General features: G+C 45.6%; 1 protein-coding gene across 7 annotated transcripts in view; it reads right to left on the bottom strand.

The window, feature by feature from the left end:
• Positions 1-23911, bottom strand: part of DLG3 (discs large MAGUK scaffold protein 3) — a 54476-nt gene that overhangs the window by 26980 nt on the left and 3585 nt on the right. For 4 of the 7 annotated variants that reach the window (XM_059157126.1, XM_059157127.1, XM_059157123.1 and 1 more), the window contains exons 2-9: positions 23362-23412; positions 22856-22980; positions 22485-22654; positions 22058-22194; positions 21347-21491; positions 20573-20732; positions 18819-18975; positions 18329-18431 (exon numbers count right to left, since the gene is read on the bottom strand). In XM_059157126.1, the coding sequence (XP_059013109.1) occupies positions 18329-18431; positions 18819-18975; positions 20573-20732; positions 21347-21491; positions 22058-22194; positions 22485-22654; positions 22856-22980; positions 23362-23412 (1048 nt within the window). Of the gene's footprint in view, positions 1-17377; positions 17535-18328; positions 18432-18818; positions 18976-19856; positions 20025-20081; positions 20279-20572; positions 20733-21346; positions 21492-22057; positions 22195-22484; positions 22655-22855; positions 22981-23361; positions 23413-23911 lie in introns of those variants that run through there. The other 3 variants (XM_059157130.1, XM_059157128.1, XM_059157129.1) reach the window with 3 other exon arrangements.

Raw genomic sequence — 23911 nt, 5'->3', positions numbered from 1 at the left:
AGCCTTTGGCTTCAGTAACAAACAGAAATTCTCCCAAACTGAGAACTCTGCTGTCACCTTTCTACTCCAAAATCATCTAGTCCGTGGGGTTGTAAGTCCATATGCCCAGCTTTATACCGCACTACCACCACCATCACAACAGCCCTGAAACAGCCTTATCACTCTGGAAAGGCAACTACACATTTACACCAAACTGAAAACCTGAGAGAGGAAAATTAATCCTAGCTGCACAATTATTATAAAAGGCTTTTTTTAAAAAAATAAGAATGTTTTGCTGTGACATTCTCCTACCACATTTAAAAACTCACATTTATTCTCCTCACAACAATTCTTAAGGTCTGTAATCGCTGCATAAAATGTGATATATCTAAAGCAAAGGCTGTGGAAATGGGAGAAAACAGGCATACCTCATTATGACAAGATTTCAAAGGAAGACAAAACTTATAGTAGAGGTTGAAGGTTGTGGAACTGTTTTGAAAAAAAAAAAAAAACATTTCCAGTGAAAAAGAATTCCACAAAAGCATTTTCATGCACCACAGAGGGCTGGCAAGAAGCATTCCCATCTAGTCTGTATGACTCTACAGGCAGAAAACAAAACACCTGTTCCAACACCTGACACTCCCCTTCCCTCAGCAAAGCAACCTGACCTTCAGCTGGGTATAAAGGAAAATGTTAAAAAGCCTTAACAGGGCGGGGATAGAGTTTTAACTCACAAAAATATCCTCAACAAAGTTTATTTTTCTTCACTCTGGTACCAATGAAGCCAACTGGTTAAATTTCTGTGTACTTTCATTCATCGCACACTGGTGTTGTGGTGATTTGTCCTCATTACCTACTCCCGGCCCTGAAATCCTGCAGGAAGCAGTTAAGTCACTGACTCACCCATTAAGTGTTGGGGAAAACGACAGCAGCTGGACAGAGTCCCCGTTTTGAGGGTTACAAGGCAACACATCAATATCAATGAGGCATCACATCTAAATGTAGAGGGTGGTGACCGGTCTGTCATAGAAGCCCTGGACGGCCCAAGGGTGCAGCAGCACGGCTGTCTACCTCTCTGCCTGCCCAGGGAAATGACCCTACTCCAGGGCTCAGCCCTCCACCCCAGGCCTCTTGTTGGCTCCTTTCTGGTCTTCCTCCTCACTCACGTGCTAGGAGGAGAAGTCAGTGAAACAGAGATTTCTGACCAGGCAACCCTTTCTTTCTTCCTTCCTTTCTTTCTTTCTTTCTTTTTTTTTTCAAAGATTTTATTTATTTATTTGACACAGAGAGATTACAAGTAGGCAGAGAAATAGGAGGAAGCAGACTCCCTGCCAAGCAGAGAGCCCCATTTGGGGCTCGATCCCCTGGGATCATGACCTGAGCCGAAGGCAGAGGCTTTAACCCACTGAGCCACCCAGATGCCCCCAGGCAGCCCTTTCTTGGGGAAGATAAAGTAGAGGGCAGAAACATGCATTGAACCCAGAAAAAAATATATACCACATCTATCCCTAAGCCATTTCCCCCATCTTGCAATGTGTTTATGTATTCCCTTCTTTGGAATTGACTTGCCCGCTGAACTCCAACTTAGCAGCAGGTCATAGCAGTTGCTTAGTAACTAAGTTTCTTAAAAAATCCTTTAAAAAACAACGACCAAACCACTATTTCCTCAAAGCTCCTAATCCAAGGTTGATAATGCTGGGCCAGAGGGCCCACTTAAAATAGACTACAGAAAGAGAACAAGGCTGTTGCTTTAAGGAATCCACTTTCTGCTTTCTATGTGCTGCTAAGCTTTCAGGTCTATTAAATTGTGTTTTATTCATTTTTTTCCCATTCAGATGATCCCCTTAGAGTGCCAGCTGCTGATCAGTCTCTGGCTTTTATTTGTAGAATCATCCAATGTCCACTAGGCACAGAGTAGCCTCTGAATAAATGACTGCTGGGTAAATGAGGAGGAAATTAGAAAACCGTGCCCAAGTTGATGGTTCTGTTCTCAAACCAATAAACCTAATGGTTTATTTAACTGATGGCTGCCAGCTTCACTGAGGGCATGGGAAGGTAGCTGAGAAGTATTACCATTTACTTTTATTCCCAAAGCTAACTGTTGGGAGTAATTGGGGTATACGATTTTTAAACACCCTTTTGTGATGTTAATAATCCACAGTGGGCATCTGGTTAACAGACTTTGTTTATAACAAAGAAAAATAATAAATCTAACAAAAAATACTTAGAATAGTCTCAAGATAGACAGTACCTCATCTTAATACTAGAAGCATCATTTTCCAAGGACAGAAACTTCACTTTAAAAGCATCTGAATTCTGGGGTGCCTGGGTGGCTCAGTGGATTAAAGCCTCTGCCTTTCGGCTCAGGTCATGATCCCAAGGTCCTGGGATCGAGCCCGGCATCAGGCTCTCTGCTCGGCAGGGAGCCTGCTTCCTCCTCTCTCTGACTGCCTCTCTGCCTACTTGTGATCTCTGCCTGTCAAATAAATAAATAAAATTTTTAAAAAAAAGCATCTTAATTCTAAGACCTCATGGTCCTCCTCCCCTTCCACTTATAACTAAGGAAGCCATCGCTGGAAGGTATCTCCAAGGCTGGTCACTGCCTAGTCACTGCCCACCAGACCAGCCTCTAACCCAAAGGGTGAGCTTCAAATAGGCTACTTTAAAGAAACAACACTTATTACCTAACTCTCAAGTCTACTAAACTATGTTTTATTCATTTTTTCCCATTCAGATGAACCCAACCATTTGTGACCCACAAAGATATCCACAGTGAGTCATTGCTCCCTGGTTCCCTTTGCTAATCATGGAGAGAGAAATTGGGGGGTGGGGGCGCAATCAGACGTCATTCCCTGAAACAGGGTTCCTCACTGACCACCTGGGGTACCTCTGAAAGAGCAGGATTTTGGATCCAACCCCAGACACACTGACTCAGAATCCATTGAGCAGGCCCAGGAATCTACATTTTTAATCAAGCATCAAAGTGATTCTCATGTCCAATAAGGTTTAGAAACTGCTGGTCTTGACTTACAAAATTGAGTTTTGTTTTATTAGCTCAGGGAAAAGGTAAGGAAAGTATCCTGCAGCGTGTATCAAAAGGAAGATAGGGCCAGAGGTCTGGAAAACTCTTGAAAAAAAAATTGCTAATATAGTTACAAAGCCTGCAAGAAATGAAAGTGCTAGAGGCTTCTGTCCAACATGCCTGCAAAGAAAGCTGATGAATTCACATTTTTTAAAATGAAAGTAGCATATGATTTTTAAGAATCTTTAACTTTTTCCTTTAGATATTCATGTATCACTTCCCCCACCCCATTACCCAAAGGTAACCAGTTAATATTTCTAGCATGTATCCTTCCAGACTTACTTCCATGTATATACTGTTTATATACATATACCCACGAGTCACACAGAGTCACATAAATGTACTTTTTTCATCCTCTGATAGGTCATGGAAATCCATGTCAGTACATAGAGATCCATCTCATTCTTTTTGATAGCTGCATAGTATTTCATACTATGGACAGACCATAATTTATTCAGCCATATCCCAACTGATGTACTTTTAAATTGTTTATAATTTTTAATATTACCACCAATGCTGCACTGCATATTTGTATGAACACTTCTATAGAATAGATTTCCCAAAGTAAAACTGCAAGGTCAAATTATATGCACACAAAAACATTTGATTGGCACTACCAAATTGAACCCCAACCTTCTGAAACCTTTATGACTGGAGGTTGAGGACAAATTGCTATTCTAAAGCTTCCAGCAGCTTTTCCACTTCTAAAGAAGTGGAGGCAGAATTTACCTTTGAGGACAGATTGATATTTTGTTTGGGGAAAAAACACTTCAATGAACCTTTTGGTTTTGCAAAAGTAAGGCAAAACTATAATCTGGAATAGACAAAGACAAAGAGGAACCTCAAATATTCCCTCTGCATAATCTCAGAAAAGGCTGGCCTCCTGTGGGTGGAGTTGCTGGTTCAAAGGACTTGTCCTACCACCTATATGATGCTGTATAGACACTCTGGAAATATCTACCTCTAGACTTGACCACTCTGCCTCCCCCTACTTGATGACCTCCCTGTTACTATAAACAAAACCCCCTTTCCTCTGCATACAACTACATTGTTTCCTCAAGTTTTGCTGATATTTGTTCCTAATTGCTTCCTCAATCCACCGCTTTCTAACTTCATTGTTGTTGCCTTAGTGATTTTTTGCCTCTTCACTTTCTCTTGACTATCCTGAGTGATGGAAAGAAGTTACTGAAAGATTTTAAGTAAAGGAATGACTTGTGTGTGTGTGTGTGTGTGTGTGTGTGTGTGATGTGGGCTTCTGAGGGGAGATAAAATGTGGTTGGTGCCTCACATGTAGTTTTAATTTTAGCAGCAGAGGACCATGCTTTCTCTTTTTGTCTAGCCCCTACAGCCCACAGTATAAGTAGCCCCCGCTTTTACATCAGTCAAACCAACCACCCCTCAGTCTCTGCTCAAATATGTCCAATGTTGGGAAACTCTCTATTTCTTCATTATTTAGTCAAATATAAATCTAATAAATAGACAACACTATTCAAGAGAAAATTCTTGGTTTAAGGGCCATCTCTTTTGCCAGCTGGTCCTAATTTTGGTGTTTAAAACAACATATAAAACATGATGGATCTCTTCTTCATAACAGTATGAAGGAACAGTTTAAAGAAGGTCAAAGAACTGGGAAAGTCTGGAGCAGGTTCCAAGAATACTGAGTAAGTCTGAATAGAAGGTAGAGTGTGGACAGGGGAAGGCAGCAGTGATGGAAGGTTAGGGACCAGATTGTAAGAGTTTGAGATAAGCCTTTCTTGTTAGACTAGGGGAACCACTGTTAAATGTTTAAATAGGGACGTGATACAATCAGAACTAGGTTTGGGGGGAAAATTGTTCTGGGAATGTAATATAGAATGGAGGACAGCGAGAAAGATAACAGAGACCAAGAACCTCTTCTACTGGTAGAGAAAATGACTTGAAAGGCCTGACACAGCAGGGGGGCAACTGAGAATACAAAAAAAGGGACAAGAATCAAGAAATATGTTGGAACCAGAAGAGATAAAATTTGATATCTGAGTGGATAAAGGGATCAAAAGCAACTTATGAGTTTTTTCTGAGACCAGGAAAAAGTGGGATAATATCAGCCAAAATAGAGAATAGTCATCATGTCCTCAAAATAAGCTATCCCTTCTCCAGGCTAAATATTGTTACTTACTTTCTTTTTTTTTTTTAAAGATTATTTATTTATTTATTTGAGAGAGAGAGTGAGAGAGAGCATGAGAGGGGAGAAGGTCAGAGGGAGAAGCAGACTCTCCATGGAGCTGGGAGCCCGATGTGGGACTCGATCCCGAGATTCCGGGATCATGACCTGAGCCGAAGGCAGTCGCTTAACCAACTGAGCCACCCAGGCGCCCCTAAATATTGTTACTTTCTTAAGTATTCTTCACCTGACATGGTTTCCAGACCCTGTACTTCTTCTCCCTTTTAAAATCTCGTGCCCAGAATTTGTGGTGATATCATTTCCTTTACAAAATTATAAGCTCCTTGATGTGGTTTTCTTTTTTTTCCTTCTCGAAGTTTGGCAATCAGCACCTTGTTGAGTCAACAAACTTTTATTGAATGTGTTAATTCATGATAAAGATCTGACAGGACAAACCTGGACTCTTATTCTCAAGTTCTGGCTCCTCAGGAACTAATTAAGAAAAAATACAAAACTTCCCCTTTCCACCCACCCCAAAATACTAAAAACTGACCAACAAAACCACAAACCATTTATGCAAAACACTGACATGTCAGAGGTTTCATGATCTACTTAAAGAGCCTAATAAAGCATCAATGAGGATTGAAACTACTATGTTCACTAATATGAACTGGACACACATTCAAGCCTCCAAATCCATCTCCCCTCTAATAAGACTTTGCTCTCAAATCCCTCTCCCATTCCCCTTGCTTGTGTTCCCTCTCTCACTGTCTCTCTCTCTCTCTCTCTCTCTCTCTGTCAAATAAATAAATAAATAATCTTAAAAAAAAAAAAGATCTCTGTGGGTGTGGAGGTAAGTATATGAATAGCCAAACAGCATGTTTCTAGGAATCACAAACTGGTCTCTAGAAAAATAATATGAAGTTTATTACTTGTATTAGTTTTTAATTATGGGGCCTACTATTTAAAGAATCTAAGATCTCTAAAACTAGACAGTTCCTCAGGTCCCTTCTAATTTTGACATAATTATGATTTTATGACCAAATCAATGAGGCCCACAGGGAATCAAACCTAGGACTAGTCTAATTTTAATTTTTTTTTAAAGATTTTTATTTATTTATTTGACAGACAGAGATCACAAGTAGGCAGAGAGGCAGGCAGAGAGAGAGGAGGAAGCAGGCTCCCTGCTGAGCAGAGAGCTCGACCCTGGGATCATGACCCGAGCTGAAGGCAGCGGCTTTAACCCACTGAGCCACCCAGGCGCCCCCTAATTTTAATTTTTAAATATGAGCCAGAAGGGGGAAATCTTCACATCTGTAAATAATCCTAAATTCTCTGGGTCAAAAAATAATATTAAATCAATGGGTAGAAATTGCAAAAAAAAAAAAATTCTTAAGGCTATGTGAGAGGGCAGAAAAGTGGCAAACAGGCCTCAATATGAGCAACTATTGCTTGAAGAAAAGTAATTTCAGCTCTACTTTTAGAACAATGGGCCCAGAACTATGACTAACCCAGAACAGAAACCTCAGTGTCATTGTTCTGGTCCCTGCATTGTCACAATGTGCTTCCTCAGCCATACACACACACACACACACACACACACACACACACAGACACAGCCAGGACAGCATCCTGACACTGGAAATAAAACAGAAAACAAGACATGCCAGATCAGCATGCCATAAAAGATTCCAGTTTATCCCTATTGACTGGATGTTTCTGTCCCCCAAAGGGCTTACCGAGGTTGCAAGAAGAGCTACTGAGCAAACGTGCTATAGTATATATATAAAGGTTTCATGACGTTCAGCTGCCTGGTCTGAAATGCGTAGAGTGATAAATGCTTTATTTCACATCAGGCAACGAAAAAGTTATTCACAGGACCTTGCCATTGGTCCTTCTCACCTATCTCCTGATCCAGGAGATCAGGGTAAAAGCCTCAACTAGGACCTTTTCTCTGTTTCTTTTTTTTTTTTTTTTTTAAGATTTTATTTATTTATTTGACAGAGAGAGATCACAAGTAGGCAGAGAGGCAGGCAGAGAGAGGAGGAAGCAGGCACCCTGCTGAGCAGAGAGCCCGATGTGGGACTCGATCCCAGGACTCTGAGATCATGACCTGAGCCGAAGGCAGCGGCTTAACCCACTGAGCCACCCAGGCGCCCTTTTTCTCTGTTTCAAAGGAACTTCATGTAGCACATTCAAATGACGGATTAGGGGCGCCTGGGTGGCTCAGTGGGTTAGAGCCTCTGCCTTCCGCTCAGGTTGAGATCTCAGGGTCCTAAGATTGAGCCCCGCATCGGGCTCTCCGCTTGGCGGGGAGCCTGCTTCCTCCTCTCTCTATCTGCCTGCCTCTCTGCCTGCTTGTGATCTGTAATAGATAAAATCTTAAAAAACAACAACAAACAAACAAAAAAACAAATGCTGGATTAACAAAGCCTTTAGCTCCTTCAACCCATAAGCCAAACTGTATACAAGAAGCACCCTAAGACAAAACAGCTCATCCAGAAAACATGAGAATGAAGACAAAATATACCTTTTCCTACTCTCAAGGCAGCGGGCAATCTTGTTCCTAACAATCTCTTCCACTTAACAGAGATGCTGCAACACAGTGATTGAAATACAACATTTTACAACTAAGCTTTCTAACTTGAGTTAATGTAACTGATTTGTACTTTTTACCAGGTCGATTGAGAGTCTAGAGCAAAATGTTCTTCACAGTAGTCCCTCTGACTGGATCACAAATCCACTGACAATCTTTACTGGGGTTTCAACTGAATCTTTTGAGTCAAGTTTCTGTGGGAGGAACCCAGAAAATGAGACCTAGAGAAAGATTCTTCCTGTTACTATGGTCATCTATGGTCATTTTTCAGTAATGGATAATCTCAGAGTAAAATATCATAGAACATAATAAGATACCAAAATCCAAATTGTGTGTCTGTGTGTGTAATAAAGGTGGCACTTCAAAACAGTAGAGAAGGGGCACCTGGGTGGCTCAGTGGGTTAAGCCTCTGCCTTGATCCCAGGGTCCTGGGATCAAGCCCCACATTGGGCTCTCTGCTCAGCAGGGAGCCTGATTCCCTCTCTCTCTGTCTGCCTCTCTGCCTACTTGTGATCTGTCAAATAAGTAAATAAATTCTTTAAAAAAATTAAAAAAGTGAATTCCAGGCAGGTTAAAGTTTCAAGTGTGAAAACAAAAATATTAAATAAATAGGGGTGCCTGGGTGGCTCAGTGGATTAAGCCTCTGCCTTTGGCTTGGGTCATGATCTCAAGGTCCTGGGATCGACCCCCCACATCAGGCTCAATTCTCAGCAGGGAGCCTGCTTCCCCTCTCTTCTCTCTGCCTGCCTCTCTGCCTACTTGTGATCTCTGCCTGTCAAATAAATGAATAAAATCTTTTAAAAAATATTAAATAACTAGAATAAAACAAAAGTGAACATTTACTTGTTAAAGGCACAAAAGAGAACACTGATAGACTTGACTACATAAAAACATAAAATATCTGTATGTCAAAATAAAGTTAAAAAGCAAACTACAAACTGGAAAAATCTTTGTAATATACATGACAAAGAATTAATATTTTAACTACCTTTAAGCTTTTACACATCAATAAGAACTTATGAACATACCTCAATAGGGAAATGGAGAAAAGGTATGAACAGGTAATTCACACACACACAAAATGACAGTGAAGATATACATGCACAAACACACGCATGTTCAACTGTTATTAAAAAAAAGAAATAAAAATTAAAATGAGTCAAATAATACTTTTTACCTGTCAAATTTATAGAGATTAAAAAAAATAATGCTCCATGTTACCAAGATCTTAAACTACACACCCTCTATACTGTGGAGGTGGAGACCAATTTGGCAAAATACATCAAGTCTTAAACTTGTTCATACCCTTTGGGCCAATAATTCCATACCAAGGAATTCATTCTGAAGAAGCAACATCAGATTCATAAAAAAAAGCCTCATACAAGGATATCCATCAGTATTATTTATAAGACAAAAAACTGGAAACAACCTAACATCCACCAAAAAAGGGAACAGTCACATGACTTATAGCATACACATGATAAAATATTATTTAACTACTAGAAACCATTTTAGTTTGATATTCATGATATACAGCCAGTTAAAAGAAAGGATACAAAACTCTTTAAATCAATGATTCTAGTCTTGAAAGAGATATATACATATAATATGATATATAAAAGTTTGGAGGGAAATAACACCCAACACATACATATACATACAGACAGACACAAACTGGTTATTTCTGGAGGTAGTTTTACAGATCTGATTTTTTTTTTTTACTTTGTGTTTCTCTGTATTTTCCAATTTGTTATAAATCTAAATGTAATACAAAAATAAATATAATTTGAAGAGGGGGAGACAGACTGAATAGGACAGGCCCTAGAACAAAGCCAAGACAAACACATCCACTACAAACTCCCCTCCACACTGCTCCTGGCTCATTCATCGTTTTCCTTTGGGATTGATCAATCAGTTGCAGACAAATACCCTTAGACATATTATTACCATTATCACCTCACCATTTTATCCAAGAGTGGACCAAAGGCAGAGGGAGAAGCAGGCTTCCCCGTGGAGCAGGGAGCCCAATGGAGGGCTCGATCCGGATTCCAGGACACAGGGATCACACCTGAGCCAAAGGCAGTTGCTTAACCAACTGAGCCACCCAGGTGCCCCTAAATAAATCTTTAAAAAAATAAATCTAGTCTGGAATTTAAGCCAAGGTTTGCAAAATTCTTCCTCCTTTATGAAAATCGAAAGAGCATGTATGTAAACCAGATCCTTAATGTATACATTTATACAAAATATATTAGTTTTCTTCTTTGGGTCTATTCAAATTTTTATCACTTAACTTCATCAAGTGGAAAAATCCCCAAATCCCTAGGGCCTTTTTTTTTTTTTTTTTAAAGATAGCCAATGATATCTTGATTCAGTGAAAAGTAAACAAAGGTCCATTTCAAGAGAATGAAAGCCTTATCACAGGAAAGAAGAGGGGAACACAAGACCCTTATTAAAGCAAGACAGTTATTAGCTCAAGACTTTGTGATTCAATAATAGTCTAGGTACAAATAGAACTGTAAATTGAATTTTCGACTCAATTCCATTTATCTGACACAAAATTTGAGGTAGAAGAAACATTAGAGATCATTTTGCACACTCTCCTCATTTTACAGATCAGAAACTGAGGCCCAAAGAGATTGATTAGCATAAGATCATTTAGCTAACTTAAAGATAAAGTGGGGAATTAGGACACCCGGGTGGGCTCAGATGGTTAAGCACCCAGTCTTGATTTCAGCTCAGGTCATTATCTCAGGGTTGTGAGATCGAGCCCCACGTCAGGCTCGATGCTTAGGGAAGATCCCCCCTTCTGCACCCCCCCAAAAGATAAAGAACTAGAATCCAGGGCCTTGGCTCCTCGTCCAAGATGATTCCCATAGGATTAATGACTTAACATTTATACACACACACACACACACACACACACACATTATTTATATATATATTCCTAATGTAGGTAAGCAAAAATGGTACTTGTTCAGTGACGATGACAGGCCCAATTATTGAACTTCTCCTATTTCTCTTTAAAAGAATAAAACAATTTCCCTATTATAGAATATAAGGCTAAAACTTCAAATCAACTGTAAATAACAGGGTCAAGATTTCAACAAGCAATACACTGAATTAAAAGGAAATCTCAAAGAACTGTAACTAAGTAAGTAATTCATTCTCATCCCTATATATTATTATAGTCATTCTATCCTATCAGGAAAACTGATGTTTTATAAGATTTTGTCTCAAACCGTCTAACAAGGAAAAAAAAGGACCTGCCTGGCTAGGTGCAAAATGCTTTGCCAACTGTAGCTACCATGTCCCTGGGCTACATGGAAGACAGAAAACCCCAGCATAAACCATCTGTATATAGAGTTCAGCCCAGTAGGCAAAACTGGAAATAAAGCTAATATTTTTTTTTCCTCTTCTAAGTTTCTCTCCTAAGTTTATAAACTTTAGGACTGGCCTAAAAGGGTCACTTTAGGAAAAAGTTTGGCAGTTCCTCCAAAATGTTAAATGTTAAGTTACCTATGACCCAGCAATTCCATTTCTGGGGATGTGTGTGTATGTATGTATCTCCAAGAAAGTTGAAAACAGGACCACACAAAAACTCGTCTATGAATGTTCACAGGAGTATTTGTAATAGTCAAAAGGCAGAAACTCAAATGTTCATAAGGTGATTAGTACATAAACAAAATGTAATAAAGCCATAGGATGGAATATTATTCACCCATAAAAAAGGAATGAAGTACTGATACATGCTACAACATGGATGAACTTAGAGAGCATTATGCTAAATGAAAGGCAGAAGACACAAAAGACTACAATATGGTATGATTCCATTTATATGAACCAGCCAAAAATGTAACTTTATAGAAACAGAAAGTAGATCAGTGGTTGCCTAGGACTAGGGGAGGGGAGAAGTTGGAGGAAATGGGGAGTGACTGCTAATGAGACAGGCTTCTTTCAGGGCTGAGGAAAATGTTCTAAACTTAATTGTGGTGTCAGTTGTACCACTCTGAACATTCTAAAACACACTGAACTATATGCTTTAAATGAATGAACTGTTGGATATGTGAATAAGCTGTGTTTTTTTTTTTGGGGGGGGGGTGAGCCCTATCACTTTTATCAGGTCAGCATTCCTAACTAAAATTATCTACACCGAAGCATTCAGCCCCTCCAGCACTCAGCAATAAGAGTGAAAGGTAGTCCCTTATCCTCTGGTTCCCTTCTATCACCTGATTAATAACATAGTTGGCCTGCTCTGGTCTCCAGTCAATTTAGAAAAGAAATAGGGTGAGAATCAAATCAGGGGCTGGAGCAAAACAAAAATGAATGGTAAACAATAAGCACATGAAAAGATGCTTAATATCACTAGCTGCTGGGGGAATGCAAATGAAAACCCCCAAATACTTCAGACTCACCAGGATGGCTAGAATCAAAAAGACTGACACTAATAAGGGTTGGTGAGGATGTAGAGAAAGTGGAACCCTCACTGCTGGTGAGAATGTGAGGTTGGTGTAGCTGCGACTGAAAACAGCCTAGCCATTCCTCCAAAGGTTAAACAGAGAGTTGCCATATGATCCAGTAAGTATATATACCCAGAAGAAATGTAAACACATGTCCATGCAAAAATTTGCATATGGATGCTCAGAGCATTATTCACAATTGACTCAAAGTGGAAACAACCCAATATCCGTCAACTGTTGAATGGATAAACAAAATATGTTGTATGTATATAACAGAATATTATTCAGTCAGAAAAATAAATGAAGGCCTGGTACATGCTACAACACGCAGGAACCTTGAAAACACTATGTTAAGCCAATCTCAGAAGACCATACAGTATATGAATCCAGTTATATGAAATGTCCAGAATAGGCAAATTCATAAGAGACAGGAAGTGGTTGCCTAGTATTCAGGGGGATGGGAAGTTTGGGCAGGGGGGTGATTATACCTAAAGGGTACAGGTTTCTTTCTGGGTTGGTGAAAATGTTCTAAAATTGATTGTGGTGACGGCTGCACAACTCTGTGAACATTCTAAGCATTGCTGAATTGTACCCTTAAGTGAGCAAACTATAAGGTCATTAAAAAATGAATGATAAATACTCCATTTCACTTGAAGAAATGAGAAATGCCTACTTACTGAATTAATATTCTTTTTTAAAAAATATTTTATTTATTTATTTATTTGACAGAGGTCATAAGTAGGCAGAGAGGCGGGCAGAGATGGGGGGGAAGCAGGTTCCCTGCTGAGCAGACAGCCCGATGTGGGGCTTGATCCCAGGACCCTGAGATCATGACCTGAGCCAAAGGCAGAGGCTTAACCCACTGAGCCACCCAGGCACTCCTGAATAAATATTCTTAAGCCTGCACACATTTGCTATTACAGCCAAAGCAAAGCAGCTCCCATCTTTTCCTTCTCCCTGAGTTCCCCCACAATATCATTCTATAGTAGTCCTCCAAAGCCAACTTTCTTTTTGTAGGAATCTGTAGGTCTCCCTCAGGCTTCCAGCAGCCCCTCTACTCCCTGGCTACTTCCTCCTTTGGTACAGCAGTTTGGGGCCATCAAGACTAAAAAAACTGACATTTGGCAGTTGGTTTTACCCCACTTGTTAACAGCTTCTGGCACTCAGAGTCTAGATGTATCTGCATTGGAAAAGGGGCCTCACAGCTTCTCTGCTGTGATGGGAGGTAGTTGTGTCCTAGATGCAAAAGCCCTGGACCTGAAGTTCTCAGGAAATCTGACTTTGAACTTTGACTTTGCTCTTTACTGGCTGTGGGGCCTTGAGCAAGTCACTTACCCTCTCTGCCCCTCACCTTCCTCATCTGTAAAATGGGCATGGTATCACCTATCCTACAGGGATATTCTGAAGATTGATGCTCACAAAACCATCTGGAACATAGAGATAATAATTTAGTAGAACAAACCATGGGACAGGCTCTAGTCTACGTGGTGGAGACAGGAGCATGAATACAAAACGAGCTGCCTTTAAACTGTTCAGTGCAGAAATGCTGTTAACAGCACTTCATTTTCTGCCTTCCCTGTATCAGTCTTCTTTTAGGATAGCAAAAGGAATTTCAGGAGTTAAATTCTTTGCCTTGATTAACCTTCACCTCTTTGCTCTCAAGAGAGATCATGCTGATATGGTAACAGCTATGGTTACATCTTCAATTCTCCAACAGGGGAGATGGGATGGTTAATAAATGTTATGGGAACAATGTTACTTTTATGCTTTCCAGTTATTATCATCACTGATCCTTAATTCTTTCAGGTCTTACCCAAAGGCATTTCTATGGGGAAAGTATGCTTATTCAGCACTTTAAAATAAGTATGGAAAATAGATTCTCTCTCATTCCCTTCCCCCCAGCCTGTCTAGATTTACATGCCAGGTGAAAATTTCTGGTCATAAATGAGCAATTCCCAGTTTAGCTACCTTAGTGACCAATTTCTGGCTTACCTCCTGATTTGGGGCTCAAGTTTTACTCTAAAAACAAAAGGGCTTTCCAGAAAAATACTAGCTCAGCTTAAAACAGAGGCTGAAACAAAGTAACTAGGGGGGAAAATGTAGGAGATACTTTCTAAATTAAAATGTTATAACATGATGCCCATACTTCCCTTGGTGGAGCAATTTCACAAATCAAAGAAAAATATTTTTCATTTTAGAATAGACTGGGAGAGAGCCTTTGCCAAGAGCCAGTTGTTTAAATTTTCAATTTGAATTTTAAGCAGGATTATACATGCCCAAGAACATCATGCTATTTTTAGCTAATAGGTAGGATTGCTGTGTCCACAATAGTTTGGAGCAATCAAGAGTGAAACTATTACATAGCATCTCACACTGTGGTACCTTACCATTTAGCACTTTTATTTCTATTTTAATATTTTCCAAAGCTTCATTGTAAAAATACTTGTGCTAGGCACAATACAAAGTTCAAATAGACAGACATGGTTTTTAATCTTCATTATGTGTTTAACCCACACTGAATAAACCAGATATATGAAAGAATCCCAAGGTTAAAGTATTCCCATCAAGCTGCCATCCAGCCCCTAAGTGCTCAGGGGAGATACACTAGGAAGCAACTGTCCTACACTTATCACACTTCCAATGCTTAAACCCTCTCTATGTATTAAAAGGGTGTCAAATCAATAAATAAAATCTTTAAAAGGGGAGGGGTAATGAAACTATTCTAAAATTGACTGTGACCCTGGATATACAACTTTGTGGATACATTAAAAATCAATGAATTGTACACCTAAACGGGCGCATTGTATGGTAAATGAATTATATCTCAATTAAGCCATTAAAAAAAGAAAAAGTTATTCTTACTCTGATCGTTCTAATTAGTCAGAGCTATTTTTTAAGCTCTCATGCTAAATGGTTCCTAGCCAAAGACTGCACTGGCTTGGCAATGGAGTTCAGTGGCCACCATGGCCACTAATCTACCCCTGCCCATACATCTTTCTTTCCCTAGTCTCTCTTATTTCCCCAGTTCCTTTCCTGTTGTTGTTCTTCCACTCCAAGTAGGTCTTGGGTCTCTCAGGTATTCCCAAGTACGGTTTTTCCCAATTGGTGGACCTCAGACCTAAACCAATTGCTGACACCCCCCTCCCCGCCCCTACAAAGCAACTTTCCTTTCATGGCCTTAGGCAAGTCACGTCCTTGCTCCCCTGTGGCTGTTCCGGTTTGCACAAAGACCGGTTGAAGTACAAAAACCTTTCCAGATCCCACATTCTATGTGAAAATAACACAAATAATGAACACTTAATTTGGTCCGTAACATGCAAAGTCTTTGCCATTGTGGCCAGCAGACATATATTTGGATTATTCATTCTGTAAATGGCCATGTAATACAATTTTCCTAAGAACAGCATTTAATATATTCATAAAATGATCAACATGGGGTCCTTATTTTTAAAAGCTATCATCACTTTATCAAAGAAAATTCAGAGCCCAACACCGAATGCTTAGTAGCCCCTCTAAACCTGTCTCTGAGGGGCCATTTTTGAAAGGAACAACAACAAAAAAAGCTTTTTGCATGTTGGGGTCCTGCTGGATTTACCAAAGCAAAGAAAGAAGAAAGACTGGAGTGGCAGAGCCTTATCAACAGTGGTTCAACTAAATCCTAAGAGAGGCTTTTGTTCAGCCAGTGGTAGAGAGACCTGACATAGGACAGCACCTCAACATACATTATAAACTCTCAGAAATATGCTCAGAGAGCAATACATGTTGGCAGCAATGAATCCCTTTATCCTGGACAACTTGTAGCCTTTTAGGTGAACCAGTTACATTCTCCCAATAAAACTCACAGAAATATGTAGTCACCAGTTTCCAACATCCTACCACCAGATAAATTCACAGTATTGTTTCCACGTGCCCAACATCACAGAGCAAAACCGAAAGAAACACATCAATTTCTCCGACACACACACACACACACACCCAAATATGAGAAATCATTTTCTTTGCAGAACCTACCGTTGTCTAAGTTGTGGGCATGACATGATAAATACTGGTTGCTAATAAAAATCAGATGGATAGCTCTCCACTGAGAAGCAAAAAGCACACGCAGAAATTTAAAAAAAAAAAAAAAAACCACAACCAGCCAATAACCCTAAGGTGTCTTTCTTGTCCTTAACTGAACACCAAAACATGGAGAGAAAATGGACTGAAAGTCTCCATTTGCATCCCTCTTTCCCCTGACCTGGGACCAACAAGTCCTCCTGTTAGTTACCTTCCCACACTTCTGCCCCCATCACAGAAGCCTAGAGAAGAAGGTGGCAGGCCCCCTCTCTTCTTCCCCTTCAGGCCCTCCCTTACTAAAGGCACTGAACAAGTGGAGGGGGGGTGGAAAGGACAAAGGTAGGCGCTTTAGATCCCTCACAGCTCGGCGAAGGGGCTCCCGGCCTCTCCTCATCACGGAACCAGAGCACCTGCCGGGTACAGGTCCCTTCCTCCACCTTAGTAACTGGCCCCCGGGGTCTAGGTGTCCAAGGAGTCCAGGCACTGCGGCCCCAAGGGACAAAGGCCGGGCTTACAAAGAGGAGGGGGAGGCCACACGAGTCGGGAGCGGTCTGAAACCCCTCACAAACAAAAGCGGGGATGGGGGTGGGGTCCCGAGATTACCAAACCAGCCTCGGGGTTCCCCGAGGTAGCCAGGTTTGGCGGACCAATGCGTGTGGGGGAGGGGGACGGTTAGAAAATTCCTCTGAGGACAGGGATTAGGAAGCTGCGGGGACAGAGCAGCCGGCGGGCAGGAGGCCGAGGGGAGGGCAGAGGTCCTGGGGCGAAAAGGGGCCCGGTTCGTGAGTGGGAAGAGGTGATGGCAAAGAGGGGGAGACCACCCAGGGCCCCGTGGCGGGAGAGCCGGCGCTCAGCCCCGGGCGGCGCTCTCCTGGGGCTGAGAGGGGCTCTCAGGAGGGGCTCCCAACCAGCGCAGCGCACGGGGCTGGGGCGTGAGCTGAAGGGATTCCGGGGAGAGCGCAGAGGAGTGGGGGGCGCAGTGTTGGAAAAGAGAGAGTTTGAGAACAGAACCGTAGAGAGGCCGGGGGGACTGCGAGGGGGCCTGACCCTCGTCCGCCCCACCTCACCTGGCGCCGGGTTGGAGTCCAGGTCTAGTGCCGAGAAAGCGCCAGCTCCAGCCAGCCCCTCCGTCCCGCGCGGGAGACCACGGACACAAAGCGGGGCGCGCGGGAGGAGGGGAGGAGGGAGGGGGAGGGGAGGAGGGAGGAGGAGACGCCTGAGGCGCGCGACAGGGGGGGAAGGAGGGGCGCTCGCCGCCCTCCGCCTGGGTCACGGGGCGGGGCGTGCGGCTGGAGGCCGCGCTCGGCCTGCCAATGGCCACCCCGCCGGCCGGCTGACTGGGGCGCGCCATCCAGCAGCACACCTCGGCACCTGGGCCTTGGCCAGCCCCAGCCAATCAAACGCCTTCATTTGCATACCCAGCCCCGCCCTTTCGCCCCAGCCAGGGGCCCGCTCCCAGAGAACACAAAGAAGGCCCCCCGTAGGGGGGGGGGGTCCATTCCCTGCTGCCCGTCCCGACAGCCTAGCATCACCTTTTCAGTGCGTTTATGGACCTTTCAGTCACCCTGATGAAAGGAAGGAAGTGGGAGTCATAGGGGTTTGGATCCAGAAAAGAGATCCTATTTTTCTTCCCTGTGGTCCTTCTACCCGGGAGTTACTCTCCTCCCGTTCCACCGCATACATTTGCGTCTTTTCTCCTCGGAGTCCTGTGTCTCCCCTCTCTTCCCTCTCCCCTTTTTCCAGTCGCCCCTCTCTGTGCTTCCTTCCCCAGGCTGCTGCCCACTACTGGCCTTCTGCTGCGTTGCAGCCTTGATCGGCAGGCTTTGAGCACCGCCTCAGATAGATGATGCTCCAAAGCTCCCCAAACCTACCCCAGTCCAGAAGGAAAACAAGACAGGAAGAGGTTACTGCGCTAGGGTGAAAGAGACCTGATCAAGTAGCTTTGGTACCTATGATGGCAAAAAGCCGCCCCTTTGGACTCAATTCCCCAAATCCTTGTCCAACCTTCCATCTCCTACCTTCAGGTCTGTACTGGGCCACAATGGTGACAGACTGGCCAGCCCGTTTCAGAGCAGCCGCAGCCTGCTCGTGAGTTGCATTCCTCAGGTTCACACCATTCACCTGTCCAAAGAGAGGAGCTATGAGCCATTCCCACAACAAGAAAGGCAGTCCTCTGTCATAGCAGTTAGGAGAAGGAGATGGATAGCCCAGCCATAAGCCTACTCAGATGCGTTTCTCAATATCCTATCCTTGCCCGTGAAGAATATGCCATCTTTGTGGGGCTCAAATGCCAACCAGGGTTGAGATCCAACACACATTCATTTCCTCCTCAAGGATAAGTCTGGGCTCAGTCCTAAGGTCTGAGGTCATCTATAAAGAGAATATCAGTTTTCTCCAGCTCAGCCTTCTCCCATCTCAAGAAGCATTTCTTGGAGAAAGCAAGATCTCCCCTCCTCCCTTTTAGATTGGCATGGATCCCATCCTCCCACCTCTCCTTTTTCTCCTCACCGATAAGATCCGGTCTCCCCTGCGCAGCTCCCCACTCAGGTCAGCTGGGCCTCCTGCCAGGATGAAGGAGACAAAAATGCCTTCTCCATCTTCTCCTCCTACGATGTTGAAGCCCAGGCCTGTGGAGCCCTTGTGCAGGATGATCTTGCGGGGCTCTCTGGTAGGAAAGAAGCAAAAGGATAAGGACAAGGTGGATGTAAACTGTTGTCCCCGTGAGGGCCAGCCTAGAACAAGGCCCATACTGCCGTAGAATGATGTAGGTTCCTTTACGTATGATACTCTGTTGCTTCCTTTCTCTCCCGAAACCTGCTTGGCTGCTATTTTCTGCCAGGTGCCAAGTTTCAGTTCCTCTTCCCTCCCTTCTTCCTGAGGGCTTGGAGTTGGCTTCCCAGTGGACAGTCCTCTACTCTCTCGGTTCAACACAACCCTACCCTGTCTGGAGAACATTACCTCAGAGCCCATTCCCTCATCCTCTTTCCTCCCAGATTCTCCTATCCTACCACCAGCGTGATGGACCTGGGCCACAACAAGGGGAACCAGTTAGGGGCGCTGGAAACCAGCCTGGGGTTGATCGCACTCATCCGCAAAATGCTCCTCCATGGTCTCGAAATTCCACCCAACTGTGAGTCCTCCTACCTTCCCCAAGGACAGATTTGGTCACCCACTACTACTATGTGCCCTTGCCAGGTGATGTGGGAGACAGGTATAGAAACCCCAGGTCCCCAGAAGGAGCCAAGGAGCCCGACAGAACAGAGTTAATACATGAAAACTCCCAATTGTCACTAACCATGTTATGTCTAAGGCATCCCCCTGGAAATGGTCAGTGTCATCAAGCGAGAGCTACAGCCCCTTGTGCCTGCGTAGCCTTAAAACCCGACCCTCAGCACACATTTCCCGGCCCACTGCCTTCACTTGAAAGCATCTTTCATCAGAAGAGCCCCAAGTCCAAGACTCCTCCTTTGTTGCTCCCAGTATTGGGTGCAAGGCTCCCTCCCTGAGCCTCGGATGCTCTCGCTCAAATCCCTGCTCTCCTCCTACCTGGCATCCCCTCCAGGCCGCAGGGAGCGGAGCGGCCAGGCCCACCTCTGCGAAGCCCTCCTCCAGGCCGAGGCCGAGGCCGTGCCCAAGCCCAGGGCCAAGCCGGAGCCTGAGAGCTTGCGTGCCCTCTCCATGGTTCCTCCAGCTCTCCCTGCCCGTCCCCCACCCCGTCCGCCTACCCTTCCGGCTCCACTGCAGCCTCCCAGGCCCCACCCCGCAGCAAACCTGTCCCCCGGAACCCCGGCCGGCCGGACCAGTTCCACCGCCCGCCGCCGCCGCCGCCGCCGCCGCCGCCAGAGTGGGGCGGGGCCGTCCCCGGGGAGGCCACGGGGCCCGCCAGCCTCCCAGCGTCCCGCCAACCCCACCGTCTCAACGGTTCTTTTCTCTAGAACGACTGCCGCAGAGGGGGCAGCGACTGGCTCGGGGAAGGAAACCCCCACAGCTTCCACCTCCTCAGCCCCCTACGCGTTCCACCCCTCTCCCCCTTAACTCGGTACTTTGGGATCGGGGCCACACGCTTGGCACGCCCCCTGATGGTGGAACTTGTCCCTGCAGCTCCTTCTGTCCTCTCGGGCCCGAAGAGGGCCTACCCCAAAGAGAAGGGCTTTCTCCTCTTCTGGGCCATACTACAAGGAGACCCGTGGCTAGCCAGAAACGGATTCCTATCCTCTTCATCCCTAAGTAGGCTAAAGGGGTGGCGGCGGGGAGGGGGTTACCTGGTGAAGTCCTCCTCAGCTAGCATGTGCCTAGGGATTGGAGAGTAACGGGCGGGGGGAACCTGAGGAGGAGCAGGGTAGCTGACCTTACTCTCCACAGCCCCAAGGTAACCCAGGCTGGAATTATGGCTTATGTGGTTGTCAGCCAAGGCAGTAAAAGCTGGAATCAAGAAAAGGAGAGAGACAAGTTCAGAGACCACTCTATGTAGGTCCCTACCTCACCCCCATCAAGGACTGTGCCCCACACCCCACCAGAGATGCAAAAGCCACCGAGGGATGCTGATTCCTCAGGCCTCTCCTCCCCTCTCCCCACCCCCTCACCCCCACCCCTGGGTTCCTCCTCCACAGTCCCTTTCTGAATCCTGGGCTCACTCCTGTGAGTCTTAGAAAGAGCTAAAGTCAAGCAGTCTACAAAGAAAGGCATGACTAGAGGTGTGACTAATAATAATCCCTCACATCTCTATAGCCTAATACGGTTTTCCAAGGGCTTTCTTGTCCATGATCTCATTTGATCCTTGCAGCAGTTCTATGAGGAAGGCAGCCCATATATCATTAGCTCCTTTTTGCCGAAGAGAAAACTGAAGACAGGGGAAAGGGACTCATCCAAGGGCACCCAGCTACAAGGGACAGAGCGAGGATCTGGACTCAGTTCTCCTGAGCACTATTGCTCTCTGTCTCTCTCCCTCCCTCTCTGAACAGGGAGTTTGAATTCCTTCCCCTCCAGAAACCAGGGGGCTGGGCTTCAGGCTGGGGACAAGGGGGATGGGTACGTACTGCTGGCGTAGTCAGGGGGTGCATACATGTCGTTGAGGTGGAGGCTGCCTGGCTTGGCCACCTTTAGGTAGACCATATCAGACGTGTTCTTCAGTGAAGCCACGGCTTCCTCGTGCCTCACATCCTGCAGATTGGTGTTGTTCACCTAGAAGATGAAAGGCCTTAAGGCTGGCACTTGGGAGAAGGGAGGGCCTCTCTGGGGAGCTTCCAGGAAATTCAACGGTGCTCTAACGGAGGCCCCATACAGTGCTGTGAGAAGCTGACAAGCACTAAGAGTGCAATAGAGCTGGTATGGGAGCTGCGGCCATGAAAAGAACTAGGGCCTTGATATCTGAGCGTGTGCAACTCAGACGATGATGCTCTTTTTTATCTATCTATTTATTCTTAAAGATTTTATTTATTTATTTGACAGAGAGAGACACAGCGAGAGGGAACAAAAGCAGAGGGAGGGGCAGAGGCAGAGGGAGAAGCAGGCTTCCCACTGGAGCAGAGAGCTTGAAGTGGGCCTCAATCCCAAGACCCCAGGACATGATCTGAATCAAAGACAGAAGCTAACCGACTGAGCCACCCAGGCATCCCTCCGATGATGATGCTCTTGAAACCTCCCCCACAATGCTGGCCCCTGAATGAGGTTCAGGTGGAGTGAGAGGCTACTAGAACCCAACCTCCACACCCCACCCTACATGTGGGCCTCCCCAAAGGCTGTCTCACCGCCAGCAGCCGGTCCCCAATTTGTAGGCGTCCGTCCTTCTGAGCAGCACCCCCCTCAATGATCTTGGTGATATAGATGCTGTTGTCACCTGGGATGTGCTGGTTGCCAATCCCCCCAGCAATGCTGAAACCCAGGCCTGGGGAGGGGCAGTGAAGGGAGTGGGAGAGGACCACAAGGAGACATTAGAGTGCTCAGTCAATGCCAGACCCCACTCCCTACCCGAGCCAACCCACTGGTTCAGGGGGAGCTCCCCTCCCTGTACTTTCCTCCCCTGCCCTGGGGGAACCCAGACACTAGGCTGCTATCCCGAGGTCAGTAAGGGAAAGTGAGATGGGAGGTCAAGCAAGGAGTAAGGCTGTCCCCTTCTGTGTCCTACAGAGCCACTCAGAGTCTCTGGCCAGAGCACAGGTATGTAGAGGGATGCACCTTTGGGCCCTTTGAGCAGGTTGACCTCCATGATGGTCTCAGGTGGGGGCTGTCTCCTCCGCACCACCAAGCGCACCACGGGGCCAGCCTCCTTCAGTGCCTCCACGGCCCGGCTGTGCACCACCTCCGACACGTCCACCTCATTCACCCTCAGCACACAGTCATTCACCCTGAGGAGGAAGCCCGAGAAGCATGACACCCCACCACTGCCTCCCCACCCCCTCTCCCACCTCTCCTTCCTTCCCTCCCTGCCACCCCTCCCCTGCCCCCTCTGAGAGCTAACCAAAGGGTCATCGCATGCCAGGCAGCCCTCTTCCCCTCATGTTCATCCTGCCCCTGCCAGCCCCAGCCCTGCTTTCGAGCCACCTCACCCCAGCCTTCCGTCCATGGCGGCAGCTCCTCCAGGAATGATCTTGGTGATAAAGATGCCGGGGTCATCGGGGACATGCGGGTTGTCAATGCCCCCTGCAATGCTGAAGCCCAGGCCCGAATTGCCCTGCAGAAGGGGACAGAGGGGCATGGTCTGCTCACTCAGAGGGCAAGAGGGATGGTTCTGGATCTCCCCCGCTTCCCCTCACCCCCCAGAAGCAGGTTCTTCAGTCCTCAGAAGGCGCCCCCAACCCCCGGCAGGCCAACATACAGATTCCCAGCCTGTGGCAACCGTTCTGGCCCAGAGGCCCCAGCCAAGCGCCCCCCATCCCCAGCTCCCCAGGCCTCAGTGAGCAAGGTCAATTAATATTTGTGAGCTGGTTGATTGTCCTCTCAACGTAGGTGCCTCCCTCCAACAAGTCTTGAGACTGAGGTACACACAGGGCACTTCCCTTTCCTGGTCTGAACCCTCCCCTCCCCTTTCATCCTGGCCTGCTGGCAGACTTACCCGCTCAAGTACTATTTCCTCATACTTGAACATGCCATCGCTGCCGTTCACCTAGGGGGAAACACGGGCAGTTCCCTGAGCACTTCCCAAACCCCCCACACACACACACCCATCTGCCTTCCTGGTCAACCTGCCCTTCCCCCACCACCCAAAGAGTAGGAACCCGAATTGACCCCAGGATGCCTCTTGGCCACAGATGGGGACAGGCTGACCCTGAGGAGGCCACACCCCTCCCTTGCTTCCAGCCATATTTGCCCTGAACCCATTTAGCCCAGATCAATTATCAGGGACCAGCCAGCTAGTGTTGCACTCACTGAGAGGCTGGGCCCCAGGGCCTTGGAGTTCACTTAGGAGGGGTGCAGCGTAGGCCTAAGGGGGTTGGTGGAAATGGAACACAGTGGGCAAACCATGCCACACCTAGCATCCATGGGGGCACACCCAGTGGCCTCGATGGGGACCTCTTCCCCTTCTGATCCATAGCTCTTCCTGACTCAGGGATCACAGACTCCCACCATGTCAGGACCGGTAGGACAGCAGACACCATCTTGTC

This window comes from Mustela lutreola, chromosome X (genome assembly GCF_030435805.1).
Source record: "Mustela lutreola isolate mMusLut2 chromosome X, mMusLut2.pri, whole genome shotgun sequence".
Lineage (NCBI taxonomy): Eukaryota > Metazoa > Chordata > Mammalia > Carnivora > Mustelidae > Mustela > Mustela lutreola.
Note: the sequence above shows the minus strand (reverse complement) of the source record. Positions and strands in the feature narration are given on the sequence as shown.